This window comes from Phasianus colchicus, chromosome 5 (assembly GCF_987193195.1).
Source record: "Phasianus colchicus chromosome 5, bPhaCol1.hap1.1, whole genome shotgun sequence".
NCBI lineage: Eukaryota > Metazoa > Chordata > Aves > Galliformes > Phasianidae > Phasianus > Phasianus colchicus.
In genome coordinates this window covers 30528349-30542023 of record NC_143440.1, presented here as the reverse complement: position 1 = coordinate 30542023, position 13675 = coordinate 30528349, and the positions used below count along the sequence as shown (strand labels likewise).

Sequence of the window (13675 nt, the reverse complement as noted above, 5' to 3'; positions counted from 1 at the left end):
TTTCTGTCTAGTTTTGTTAGAAAATCTTCCTAGGTCGTACATTCTAAAAGTATTGCCAAGGTCAGCGAAGGGACACGTTTTCTAGCAGTGCATCTGCTCAGAAACACTTCCCCCTACTCGCAAACATGTTTCAAAGTGATCTAAAACAAACTGTCTCCTGGGTCTGTGCATTAAATGGTTTCTTCAATCTTATAATAGCTTTCCTTTTTTGATACTACACGTACTATGTTCTTTTATAAATTCTGTAAGCCATTTGGAACTTTTTAGTAGTTTCAGGGATCTCTGACATAAAATATCAAATTTTTATTCACGCCAGCCAGCCTTTCACAGTCATAGGCATGCATTTTGAGAACTTATATGCAGATTTCACCTCCAGTGGACTTGACTAACTGCACTTTTGAGCAGCTTTTTGAATCCTATACTACATGTTAAGCTTATTAATATTTGTGAATTTTCTGTTTCTTGCTACTTTTTTTTCTATTATAAGAGAATATAATGTAAAACTCTGCATTTGCATTTTAGGTGCATTTGAGTCGCATGGAACTCTTGTAGTTCCTAATGTCAGTGTTATAGCTCCTGAGAAGTTATCTGCCAGTGCCAGACGTCGCCAAGAAATTCAGGTACAAGCATGCCCAATAAGTATTAAGAATTAAGCCTCTGAAATACAGTATTATTGTAATGTAAAAAGATTGCACGATGTGATGATACAGAGACAATGATCAGTTTGCTTATTTAGGGTTAGTGGCTTCAAGATATTAGAGTACAGAAGACAATATTAATGTAAGGCTACAACTATTTCTGTAAAATGCTACCTTTGCAAAATTAGCGTAGCTTGCTTGCTATATACATACACATACTTGATGTATATAAGTATTATAAAGAATGAACCATACTTTGCTGTGCCCTCCAGTCATAGGTTCTCACCTAATGGCCAGAAAGGCAGCTTGTAACTGTATATACCAGGCTTCACAATCTAATGTGCAGCCCAGTCTGCTTTAGTACAATACTGCTACTACCAAATCTTTATCATTACAGCAAGATTGTTCAGCCCCAGTCTCCTTCCTGTCTGCTTATCAAGGTTTGTTGTGGATGTTACTGAAAATAATACTGACGGTGAATTTCAGTTTAAATTTGTAGTTCTGCATCTTGTGCTAGAAGCAGCCTCTTCTGTTCTCATAATCTATGAAACAGAGAATAACTGTTCCCAACCTGGGTCACAAAAGCAGCGTATTACTTTTGGCCATCTTTTGTTGGCAGGTGCAAACAAGACTGCAGACATTCGTTTCTAGCTTGCAACAGAAAACAAGTGAAATTGAGATTTTGGCAGTAAGTATTTTGGCAAAAGCTTGAATTAATTTCAAATCTGTAATTGAACTGGATGATACAGTCTGGAAGAAATTGCTACTACCAGCTTCCCATTAGAGACAGTAAATTAACCAAAGAAACTCTTGGCCATATTGTGCAACTTTAATGCTTGAGAAGTATCTCAGACTGTATGTACTGTCCAATTGTACACACCAAAATGGAACAAGTACTTAGCTGTAAAGTCTTAAGCTGTATTTATCCTGTTGTGGTAATTTAATAACTTGTTCCTGCCAGATTTGTTCTTACAGTTAAACTGATCCAGCTGTTGTATATGACTTTCAGACTTTGGTGTATGCTTTTCAAGAAATGTACTTCCTATTTGCCTGTGCCTATTTGGAACATTCCATAATGGAATCTCTCATTAACAGCTTATTTTAAATGCTTAAAGCCTTTGTATATTCCTAGCACTGTCAGCATGAGTGCTTCTTTGGAATTGAAAAAGTAACTCCCCTTACTGCAGTTAATCTCCAGTTGGCAAACTGATGATAGAAATGTTAAATATTTGATTTCTTGATATTTCTGCAGGTAGATCTGCCAAAAGAAACTCTGATACACTTCTTATTAGTAGAGGTAAGCAATTAAGTATTGTAGTTGAAACTCTAATGGAAGTATAGGTTATAAGTTCTGTTCTTAACAAAGATGAACATACAATTTGCCTATTGTAGTTGTTCTCCTTTGAGGAGTTTGAATTAGGCTTTAAAACCTGAAAGCAATTTTCTACCCAGAGAGCTTAACTGAGGCTAGAAAAACCTTTTTGGGAGATGCCCAAGTTACACAAGACACCATTAGGAGATCCTAATCCAAAGCTATGGATTTTTCCCAGAAGTTATCTGAAATCCAAACTTACTATGCATTTTCCAAAACAAACAAGTTTTAACTTGCAGTCTCAGAAAAGATGTTTCTTTCTTGAAGCTGTTAATGAAGGAGGACCCAAAACACAGAGGCAGTTGATATGACTACAGTAGCTGAAGCTTCTTTTCTTAGTGAAGCCAAGAAAAACAGAAGATGTATAAGTATTATATAGGCCCTTTTAACAATTCAAAAGCTACTTGATTAGGAAAAAAAAATGCTGTAGACAGAGCAGTGGCTTTGAAGTCAGAAGTTCTTAATACAGTTGGATACCTCTCCATTCTCCCCAAAAATACAAATGACATCTTGCCTGTAAATGGATGTAGATCTAGTACTCCTTTTAACACCTTCCATAATGCTGCTCTGCTCTGAAGCAGTGCTCACGTGGTCAGACTTCAGTGAAACATGAGAACGTTTCAAAATACCTATTTCATCCAGTCTTCCAGAACATGGAGGTAGTTTATCATCTCTCGCTTCAAAAAAGGGAACAGGCACATGATCAGCTTGTATCATTCAATTTTCACTGCCCTTATGCTAAAATTCTCATATTCCATCCAGCACTGCTAAAAGGATAGAGCCTCTTTGTTTGCTGAACTGTTTTAAGAAAGCAATCGCTGAAAAACCTCATTCTTAACACCTTTTCTTAAATACTAAAGGCAAGTTGCACATGTTTGCATGAATTACATTTAAATCCTTTTAATACCCTGTTTGATTAAGGAGAATTGACATTACACTGTTCAGAAAACTGAATCCTTCCAAGAGAAATACTTCCTTCACTGGAGAATACTAAAGTTTCTTGTCATTTTCTTCCTTAGTTTGATGGAGCCAGACATGCCTTTGATGCTACTGTGAGACAACTGATGTCACGATGGCCAAAACAGAGATGTTCATACTTGCAAGCAATTTGTGATGAAATTTACAGTATCAAAATGGAAAAGAGGTAAATCTAGGTTCTTTAAGGTACATGAAATATCCCATCGATTTCTGCATTTCAGCTTCATCTAATAAGCTGCTCTTCATTTGTTCTCCCCTTTCCCTCTCCCCAAGTACAAAAAAGAAATATTCAGGAAGTATGCCTGTTTCTTTAAGTGCCATTTTTGGCTAACATGAAACAAAATTGGGGGTTAACATCATCATCTAATCCTCACTTCAGGTAATCTAAATTCTACACTTCATAAACCTTTTCAAGAAATTCTAAACTGCACTCATTTATTTATTTTTGTTGCTTTCTTCAAACGACTGAATAGTAAATACATGTTCAAGTATGTTTCTACTACTGTATTGTGACCCTCATTCTGTGTGGGTGGGACTTTTGAGTTCCTCCTGTTTTGAAAGAATACAATTGGAATCTGACACAAATTTTAAAAAATTATTTTTCTTTCCTTTGCAGGGTTCCTGTGCTCATCCTGTACAGTTACCGAGATGAATGCAAGGTTTTGTTTTAGTGCATAAAGCATCTTTTATGGGATGCTCTTACTAACAGACAATAGTGTTTTTCCATAAAGGAATTTCATTTGTAATATAAGCTGTAAATTTATTCCAAGAAATGGAAATAAATGTTTTATAGGTATTTAAGAAGCAGTCTGACTACAGCCAGAGATATGTATTACTGTGTAATTCTTGCTCCCTTACAATGGAAATTAGCAGCTGTGTAAGTGTGAAATGACTTACTTAAATACAGCTTACAATGCCATTTATGTCCTTATGCAACAGTACTGAAATGAGAATCTCAGTTCAAGGATTAGAGGACATGTATTCTCTAATATCTTCCACTGTAAATGACTTTTGAAGAACTTTTGGGTAATAAAAGGTTTGGCTACTGAGCCTTTCTGAAATATGTATTAGAAAGTTTTGTGTTTTTTTAATTCATCTTAAATCTTTCTATAAAACATAGTAGTTGAATTTATAAAACATACCAAGCTGAATTGTGCAAGCCTGGCTGCCTACATCCATCCTCCCCACACACTTTCCATTCAAAACAAACAGCTGTTTCATGGGAGACAAAAATTGAACCCTTGCAGAAGAACTTATTTTAAACCTGAAGGTCCTGAAAGTAAGACTTCAGAGAAACCTGACATGCTTCGAAGCATAACAGAAGTTTTGAACTAGCAAACTTAAGTTTAGAATCCACGTGAAGAAAGCCTTTGAAAACATGTTGATTAAAGGAATCTTAATTTCTTTTTTGAAGCTACAGCTTCCCAGTCACTGCTTTTTAGAATTACTAGCGTATGTATTTAAAACTAAGCTGCAATACCAACACATCAGGAAGAATAGGCTAAATAAATGTAAAGAAGAATAACAGCCTTAGTTGCTGCATATAATGCATTATATGTCGCATAAATCTTGATATACCAGAGTGAGTATGCAAAAAAAGCAATCTATGTGTTTAAGTAACTTGTTCCTGCTTCTTTCCCTTAAAACAAACGACTGTCCTCAGCACTGCAGGCTCAGTGCATTAAGAAATACCTACCTACTTCTGCCTTTTTCTCGTAGTGACAAGGAGGGTGAAATCAGAACATGTAAAGAGGTAACGTCAGTGACAAACCGGCCCAAAAACCTCTGAGAATTGTGAGGTTGCAATAGCAACATACAGAAAACAACTGTGGTGGTATTGGTCCTAAAGTCACAGATAACAGGATCATTCCTAGCCATTTACCAGACAAGTCACATCAGTCGTTACAACTAAATCCATTTCTCATTGTGTTTAATAGGAACAAGTAAGTATTCATCTTTTACATCTGCTCATATGAAGGAGTTACTTTACGATGTGAAAATGGGGAAATCCAGATCCCTGAATATGTTGAAGGATGAAGCCTTAAAAAACAAACACTCAGGTGACACAAGCATTCTTAAGCTATGTCTGAAGGAACCACGATGCAGCATCCTGCCCTCCCCGCCCCAAGCCAGGCTCAGCGTGGAGAAAAGGCACAGCTGCTAAGCCCTGTGCGAGCTCAAACACGTTCTGGCTGCCTTACAGACATCTGTACTGCATCATGTAAACAAGTCCCTCAAAATAAGACAAACAGGAAAGCTGCTGTTCCTCGTAATAGGTTGGCACCCGCTTTCCCTGGTATTACTGCGGCTTATCTATAAAACTGGGCATCTGTCACCAAGACTTCTGTTCCAGTCTCACTTTGCTCATGGTGCTGTGCATTACTCTTCACCCCTGTTATTCCCCAGATGGGTTTTGCACTGCCCACTTGTATAATACAAAACATACAGCAGTATAAGTACAAAACTAGTTGGCAGATGAGTATAAAGCTATTTTGGTAAAATCTTGTAAATACTCCTGCCATACAACAATCCACAGAAAGCACCTTCTGCCTTTCAATTTAAACAAAAGTACTGATCACATCCCAGTATCCTGCTGGAAAAGAAAAGCCAAAGACAAGTGGTAACTCAAAAAGAAATGGACTTTGCTTTGAGCAAGGGTCAAGTCTATTACAGTGATGGGTCAGCGTCAGATACTGTCCATCACTGTGTTGCTTTACTCTTCTTGTTTTTGCTTTTCTTGTCCTTTTTCTTCAAGCCATCCATGTTAGCTCTCAGCAAATTAGAATATGCCTGAAACAACAATTAGAACCATTAAAAGAACAGATACTTCATGTATATACCAGTTTACACATTGTTCATGGATATGTATCTTCATTTTCTCAGTTACAGACAGTCTTCCTCTACTACCCTGCAAAACTTGAAACTTGTTTCTAAACCAATGTAGAAAGTTGGACAAAACAACTGGATTGTTTTTCATGGATGGATGTGTGCAGTCTGAGATTAATCTGTATGTCAGTTCAGTGCTGAACCAACCGGGCTCCAGCTCTCCATTGCTCCTGCTGCCTACTCCCCAATACCTACAGAAAAGGAAAATAGAAGGCTTACAAAACTTACCATCTGGAATTTATTTACTTCCTTTGAGCTCACCTACAAAAGTAATACCAGAGGTTAAACAAGAGAACGCTGGCTTCTATTACAAACTATCAGTACATATTCACCCACCAGTAGCTCTCTCTTTTCACAACAATGTCATGTATATGTACATATATACGTAGGCTGTACTAACATGCCATATTGCTTCACTGACTTAGAGAACTGAAAACACTCCTAATTAGATTAAGGCAATCCTCTGAAAGCTGTCCTTCCCAAATCCACGCGTTTTCACATAGGAAAGAGGTGAAGAAACATTCTAGTAAAGAATACTTGCTTTCACTATGAGGCCATACCTTAATTGTGGGTGGAAACACAAATCCTGGAATGAAATGCTATAGCCCAGATTCTCTCAACTATTTCTAAAAGTAATGCCTTCCCTTAGATTACATCACAGAGGACATTTAAAGTCAGCGAAAGCCTTTCCCAATCTCTTATTCAAAATAAACACATCAGGTTCCCAACTTCAAAAGTTAACATTTCCTGAAATACAAGAAGCTCTGTAAACGGAGGAGGGGGTAACTTAAACAAACAAAGAAACCTAGGCACGCTAAGTGAGACTGAGGCTTCAATATGTGCCCCATACCACATATTCTTGACAAGAAACAAGAATCCTTTTCCTACTATTTCAGACAGAGAACATTCCCCTGTTTCCTGGCTGCTCTAGTAATACCAGGCCTACCTTTGTTAATGCCATCAAGCTCTATAAGAAGCTGCCTCCATCACCTGAGGTTGACTGTAGGACCTTCCGCCCTGGATGTTTTCCTCATCCTGCAGATTTCATCACTGTCCTGTGGCTTTCTGCCCACACCATCCTTATCTCTCTAGACGCAGTTTCCCCTCTCCCTCCCTCAATACCCAAGGTTGTGGAAAACAGGCACATCCTTTTCTGCATGCTCAGTAATACCATTTTGGAGCAAAATCTGGTAAAGAAAGTACAACTAAACAATTGTCCTATCTGTAATACTAAGTGTAACATTTTGGCATCCCAATAGTGCCTTCAGCTACTTCCGTGTAGAACAAAGGGGGCAGTTCTCATGTAATCCACATAAGGCAGCTTCACTTAAATATGGGAGTGTTGCATAAAAGCCAAGTAGGGCTGCTCATCATTCTAACGCAGAGCTGTCACTCACCACTGTGCTGATTTTCTTCTTTCCATCAGTAGCTCTTAGAAGACACTTGTTGTCTGCTGGCTCGAAACTTTCTACGTGGCCTTTGCGTGGAACTGGTTTTGTTCGACCGTCATCTGTATTGGAAAACAGAGAACGTTTATTCATATTTCACTAAAATCACGTGATGCCTCCTGACCTGAGATACTAAAAATTGCTCACGAGATCAGTAAAACATCTTGGAATTTAGAGCAGCCTCAAATGAATGAAAACTTTTCAGACCCCTCCCTCTGCAATTGCAGAAGGCTCCGTCACATAAACTAGCTCTGCCTGAAAAGAAAGCCGAGAAAAATACACAAACTCTCCCACAGACACGCTGTGCGGACCGCTTATTTCAGCAGCGCCACGCTTCAAATGCGATTCAAACCACGGCCCTGGTACCTATTGCAGAAGCACAGCACGGCCCAGCCAGGGAGGAATCTCAGATCACAGCCCGCCCGCCCCTTCTTGCGGGAGCAGCGCCCCGCGGAGCCGCCACCACTCGTCCCGCCGAACCCGCAAGGTCTCCAGCGCCGGAGGACCGCCGCAGCCCTGAGGGGTCCCTCCAACCACCCACCGTCCTCACAGCACGGAATTTTCCCGTCGCACCCAATTGGAACCCACCAATAACTATCGAGAAACCTAAGAAAGGTTAAGAACGTTTTAATTCTCCGTTTCCAGAAGCCTAGGAGCTCCCAATTAGCTTTTAACAACCAGAAAGCCCGCACGTCGCCTGCAGCTCGAAGTTCGGCCGCAGGGCGCCGGCTCCGTCCGTGCGCGCCAAGCTGCCGTTCGCCCTGACGGACACCCGCACCCCTAAACGCAACCGGCACGATTTAAACCAGCACCCCTCCGCGCCGCCTCCACGCCGAACACTTACATTTCTTCAGCGTTATGAAAACGCTCCCCGAAGTCCTGCACTTCTGGAAGAGTCTCGTCAGCTCCGTGAGGAACTGCAACACAAGCACACCACGGCGCCCGGCTGCGGATCCCGCCGCCGGCCCGCTCTCCCGGCGCCGCACACGCGGCCCACGACGAGGCGCGTGCCGGGCCCGGCGCACCCCGGGGTCCCGCCCGGCCTCCTCCCGCCGCGGCCGGGACGCGGACACCTCACGCGGCCGGCGAGCGGCCGGAGCCCCGAGCGCCGGGCCCCGAAGCCGCGACCGTGCGGCACGCGGCGCGGCCCCACCTGCTCGCTCTCCAGCAGCACCATCGCCCCGCTCAGCTCCACGCCGCGCAGCCGGGCCGGAAGCGCCGCGCTCGCTCGCTCACGCACGCGCACAGAAGCGCATGCGCGGCGCCCCGGGAGCGACAGAGCGGGCCCGGCGTCTCGCGCACGGGGGGCGGGGCCGGCGCCGACCGCCCCGCGAGGCCCCGCCCCGCCGAGGGGAGCGCCACGTCAGCCCCGCGCCGCCGCCGCCACGCCCCGGCACGGCCCCTGCGGCGCTGCGACGCCGCGACGGGCGGGGCTTCGGCCGCCCGCGCCGCGGCCTCCTCGCATGGCGCTGCGGGAGCGGGCCGTGAGAACGGCCGGGTGTGCCGCCCCCGGCAGCGCGCGGTCTCGGGCCTCGCCGCGCTCCTCCCGCGGAAGGGCGATTTGTTGTCCCTCCCCACGGACGCGGATGTGGAAGGAATTGCCCGCAGACAGAAAGGAGACGCGCGGGTGGCTGCTCGACCCCGGCGGCGGGCGCTGATCCCTGGACCCGGCGGCGCTGCGGGGAGGGCCGGCTTGCCTCCTCGCGTGGCCATCCTCGGAAGGGTCGCTACCCAGTGCGCTAAATACGTAACAAACAAGCAGTTCAGAAACAGAGCCCCGTCCCCAAAGCGTCCGCTCTGGTGCCGGCAGTCGCTCGCTGTCTACTTGCAGACAAACCGCGAGGCAGCAGGGGGCGCTGTGATCGCGCACAGCCGGCGTTGCGCAGCAGCCCAGCCGGGGCCTCCCGTTCTCATGGCGGCCCAGCAAGCGCGCGCATCCAGCGCCGCAGTTCCCTCACCGTGGATGTGCTTATCCTCGTGTTTTCCCACTTGTGACAGCTGAGAAGGGAAGGTTTCAGATATACAAATTCACCTGGCTCTTTCTCGTAGCATAGAAGTCTTCTAAGCACTAAAGTGAGGAGCTTAGCTTGCTTAAGTCTTCCTGAAGCTGACATTGCCAGGAGACACAACCAGTGCTGTGCTCAGAGGTACAGACAGGCCAGAGCGCTGTCCGGGCTCAGATGGGGACGGTCCCTGCCCTGCAGCCTGCATCCACAGCGAGCCAAGGCAGCCGCTGCAAGGAGTCGCTGCTGGGATGCGCTGCCTCCAGTGCTGCCATCTGGGGAGCGGGCACCACCAGCTCCTCATTGCAGAGGTTGTTGTCAAGGTTTGATTTTCAGGAGAGACTTGAATGGGAATGATGCGGTTGTGCTGCAGATTTTTATAGGCAGCTTGTGAAAGCAAAACAGAAATGGAAAAACTAAAACAATTGCAACATACTCCTCCTTGGAAACTACCATGGCCACAGAAACCAGAAGGCAAAAGAAATGCACTTCACTCAGCTTGCCAAAAGACAAGAAGGGTGGTCTTGTAGCTGAAGCACGGGGATTACAGCCCTCATCTGAATGCTGACCCCTCCGTGCACCAGTGAGTTCTTGTGCGGTCTCCTCACTTTCCTGTACCACAGCTCCTCTCTCCTGAAGACGAGGGAAGATGCATGTTTACTATCTCTACTTCTTATTCAACAAAAACATTTAATGTTGCGGGATGAGCACAGTTTTCCCCCATTTTGCATGAAAATCTCAACCTGATGTTGGGAGCTGCCATAATTGTTTCCATTTTAACCTAGCTATCCAGGCAGCAGTAGCAGTGCAGCTACCGTATCGGGGGTTGTACAGTCCTTTGCAGGAATTTGTAGTGCCAGATGCTCTGATAGCAGTGTATGCTGGGAAAAGGGAGGAAGGGAAAACCTCTGTGAAGAAGCACTTCTCTGCAGACAGACAGACACTACTAATTCAGGGAGGAGAGTATTTCAGAGCAGAGGAGCAAGAAAAAGAAACCGCAAGTGGAGAGAGCACACATTCCAGGCAGTGGGAATACAGAGAAGGCGGAGACAACTGTTCAGAATTCATTGAAGACTGATGTGTGTTTCCAGCATGCAACTTACTGTATGCATTTAAAACATGAGAAAGGTTTAGGAATGCATATTTTTGGAAGGCCCTTGTCTCATGATAGTTAATGTACCAAGATATGGGGGAAAAAAAAAGAAAACAACCTGAGAAATGTGCACCCAACATTCTGATTGTTCAGTTCCTCTTAGCATTGCTTGGTGCCTGTAAAATACAGTTTACGAGCAGAGGAACTCTACCATCCCCTGTTCTCCACACAAGCACTCATGGATGTCCACATAATGTAGTTATCACTGCTATGCAAGTGTGGCAGACTCCTGTCTGTTCACAAGGTACAGGGATTGCTTTTGTACAAATTGAAAGGCCTTCCCTCTTACTAGGGGATTTTACTGTTACGGTATAGAACTCGAGAGACTTGTATAAAGTTTACATTTTTCAAATGTATTGTTTTATCAGCAGTTTTTATCTGAAAACCTTTGAGTCTCACTGATAATAAAAACAGCAATTCCACTGAATTACTGAATTTGTTTCCAAAAGAAGTGCAGCAGAGGTTTGGGGTTTTTTTATTTTGGTTTGGTTTGTTTTTTTTTTTTTTTTTTTTTTTTGTGAGCTTATCTTCCTGATCACGAAGCTGTTTTTCAAGCCAGAATGTCACAATTTAATTAGGGGAGAAGCCTTCATCACAGCTTGCAAACAAGGTGAAAATGGAATATTTTTAATGATTCTTTTCCAAAAAAAGAGATGGAACGGGGAATGCTGACACCGCTTTAATTTTGCCAAAGGTTGCCAACATTCGGAGGGAATAAGCTATTCAGCTGGTGAAAAAGTGCTGAACAAACACTGAAGGAGCTAAAGGGATACTCCCAATCACGATACACTTGCTTTTCACTTTATCTCCTGCCCCAGTTTAACACCTTCTCCCTCACGCTCTGCCCCCAGAAATAAATAAATAAATAAATAAATAGACAAGAGAAGATGGGTTGGATTAAAACAGTAGCAAGAGGAATGGCTGGATCTTGAGAGTTGGCAGGGGCATTAGTATTTTGTAACCCAATCTGTCATGTGACTAGAGCCAGGCAATAAAAATAAGCTTCTACCAGCCCTCCTGTTTGCTCAACTTTATTATATGGTGTCAGTAGAGATTGACTTTTTTTTTCTTTCTTTTTGGCAAGAAATTAGCAAATGAAGCCACCTGAATCATTAAATCCTGAAGGAAATCTGGCAGGGAACTGGAGGAGGTTGCTGCTGTGCTTCCAAGTTTTCCTGGAAGCAAGCTTGTACTGAAAAGAAGCAGAGGTGAGACCTTCTCCTTTATTTTTATCAACTTTATTAGAAGGTGGCAAAGACCTATTTGAACAGACTAGAAAAGGTTACTTCTCGTTAGGGGCTGTCACACACTCAAATTCAGCTGCCACACACCACAGTGAAGAGAAATGTAATAACATACCATAAATTACCATTTGCTCACCACACTGCTCAAGATGTGTTAATAACAGATAATGACCCACAATTCACAAGTGGATCATTTTGGTAATTCACTTTGATGTGTAGGTTTAAGCACGCCACATCCAAGTATAACCATGCACAGGAAAAAGAATCAGCATTACAGCAAAACCCCAGTAATACACACACGCTCTCCTTGCAAGTCTGTCATTAGCACTGTAAAAACAGAGGTGCACACCTCAGTGCCCTCCTAGCTTCACCAGATCTGAGATTAATGGATAAAGGAAAAGCTCTCTACAGCCAAAATTTAACAGCAGCTGCTTGGGCAGAAATACAGTTAACCCTGAGATAGCTACCAAAATGTCCGCCAGTTGTGTGCTGGGGAAATAAAGTAATTCTAATGAGCACAGTGAGCAGTTACTCCTTTCTCTAGTGATAGGTTGATTTCTGACACAGCAATTAGCAGGTTACATAGGTACAGGTGAATGTCTGCCCCCAAATCTGCTCTTAACCATTATAAGTGGGAAAAGTAAAGGACACGCAGAGGGGCAATGACCAGAGAGCTACTCAACACAACATATGTACACTAAGTGGTATTATTGGTGTGATCAGCTAATAATAGTGATAATGAAAATGGGGTTCTAAATGTGTTACAGATTCAGGAAGAGAACTAAAGAAGACATTTTGACAGCTCTTTCAGAGAGCAGGATATGCCACCAGGAAGCTTCTGAGGCAGAGAGGTCAGCTTCAGGGGAGAAGCTCTCCATAAGAATCGGGAGGTCTTCTGTCACGTCTTAGGAACAAGTTCTTGTGCCATGAGCTCTATCCTAAACACTGCTGTTTGTCTTCATGAATACCTCCTGTTTTATTTAATATTATTCCATAGCCTTGTTTTCAAAGAATTCAACTTTCTTTCATTGTGTAGCAGCAGTGTCAACTTTGATTTATTTTTTGTGAGGGAGACCAAGAAATAGAAATATTTCTAGAAACTCTAATGCATCACATTGTTACGGTAGAGAAAACTGGTAGTATTCAGGGAACAGGTTTGGGGAGGTGTAAGTGGACCTGTGCGGGAGGTCTTGCCTGTAACGTGTGCAGCCAGGTCACAGCTCTCCCCTGTAGGCTGCAAAGAACCGCTGTGCTGTGCCGTGCCTCACACTGAGGGGTTACACAGCCTCAGGTGGAGGCTGCACGGCTGAGAGCTCTGTGCCACGTGGCACAGCCATCCCAAAGTAGTGACCCAACAGTGGCATCCCTTTGGAATCTAGGCAGATGGGACACTTGTGTAAAGCAAGCCAAAATGACCAGGTCATGGTCCCACACTTGCCATACATTTTCCACAGCCAACATTATAATAACTTGGCAGCTATACTTCATTTATTTAATACTCTTAAAGCAAGCATATTATCAATACTTAGGGATGTGAGTTTCAGTGTGCACCTCCCTTACATTTTTTTAATATTACTGGAATACTATAGCAGGTACTGAATTGAAAGACCCAGGCCTGTGTTTGAACCCGGAGGAAGTTTTGCATGAAGTTGAAGCACATCTCATGCACACACTTTGAGGTGTGGACTTTCACACAAGAAACTCAAAGACTTTCTGAATATAAGCCATCAAATTCATCTCTCTTGCAGTCTCACTGATGTCAGTACAGTCATAGTGAGATACAGGAGGTCAGAATTTGGTAGCTGTTCGCATAACTTCTCTCTTTGGAGCTGTAAACAATAAACCACAATTTTATTAGGGTTAAAACTTTGCTATTATCTTTAAATAAGTTTCACGATATGACCTTGAAATCTGGTTTCTGCGGATCTTTCTAAGTCATCTGGGAACTGCAAC

General features: G+C 43.5%; 2 protein-coding genes and 1 long non-coding RNA gene across 7 annotated transcripts in view; 2 read left to right on the top strand and 1 right to left on the bottom strand.

The window, feature by feature from the left end:
• The window catches only part of EIF2AK4 (eukaryotic translation initiation factor 2 alpha kinase 4), a 32465-nt gene extending 28355 nt beyond the window's left edge, over window positions 1-4110 (top strand). For 2 of the 3 annotated variants that reach the window (XM_031593704.2, XM_090141195.1), the window contains 5 exons: window positions 523-620; window positions 1258-1326; window positions 1891-1935; window positions 3030-3154; window positions 3605-4110. In XM_031593704.2, the coding sequence (XP_031449564.2) occupies window positions 523-620; window positions 1258-1326; window positions 1891-1935; window positions 3030-3154; window positions 3605-3659 (392 nt within the window). In that variant the 3' untranslated portion in view covers window positions 3660-4110. Of the gene's footprint in view, window positions 1-522; window positions 621-1257; window positions 1327-1890; window positions 1936-3029; window positions 3155-3604 lie in introns of those variants that run through there. The other variant, XM_090141196.1, reaches the window with a different exon arrangement.
• SRP14 (signal recognition particle 14) lies at window positions 8-8626 on the bottom strand. 3 transcript variants are annotated; one of them, XM_090141200.1, is made up of 5 exons: window positions 8476-8626; window positions 8167-8239; window positions 7272-7384; window positions 6099-6135; window positions 8-1289 (listed from the first exon to the last, which is right to left on the bottom strand). In XM_090141200.1, exons 1-5 carry the CDS (start codon window positions 8497-8499, stop codon window positions 1231-1233), a joined length of 306 nt encoding a protein of 101 aa, XP_089997326.1. In that variant the 5' UTR covers window positions 8500-8626; the 3' UTR covers window positions 8-1230. The 3 variants fall into 3 exon arrangements, with proteins under 3 accessions (XP_089997326.1, XP_031449566.1, XP_089997325.1); XM_031593706.2 differs by lacking the exon at window positions 8-1289 and adding an exon at window positions 4902-5778 and having other exon boundaries at window positions 6103-6135; XM_090141199.1 differs by lacking the exons at window positions 8-1289; window positions 6099-6135 and adding an exon at window positions 4902-5778.
• Window positions 8627-8757: 131 nt separating this feature from the next.
• LOC116229300 (uncharacterized) lies at window positions 8758-12838 on the top strand. Its single transcript, XR_004166983.2, has 3 exons — window positions 8758-9908; window positions 11563-11686; window positions 12490-12838. It is a non-coding gene; the product is annotated as an uncharacterized LOC116229300 (long non-coding RNA).
• The last annotated feature ends 837 nt before the right edge of the window (window positions 12839-13675 follow it).

Bases quoted from the DNA above. Each gene is read 5' to 3' on its own strand.
- SRP14 (XM_031593706.2), bottom strand. From the start codon at position 8,499: ATGGTGCTGCTGGAGAGCGAGCAG. The intron at 6,136-7,271 runs GTGAGTGACAGC...TTACTTTTGTAG, and splicing joins AGAAGAAAATCAGCACAGTG to GTGAGCTCAAAGGAAGTAAA. The intron at 5,779-6,102 runs GTAAGTTTTGTA...TTGTTGTTTCAG, and splicing joins AAGTAAATAAATTCCAGATG to GCATATTCTAATTTGCTGAG.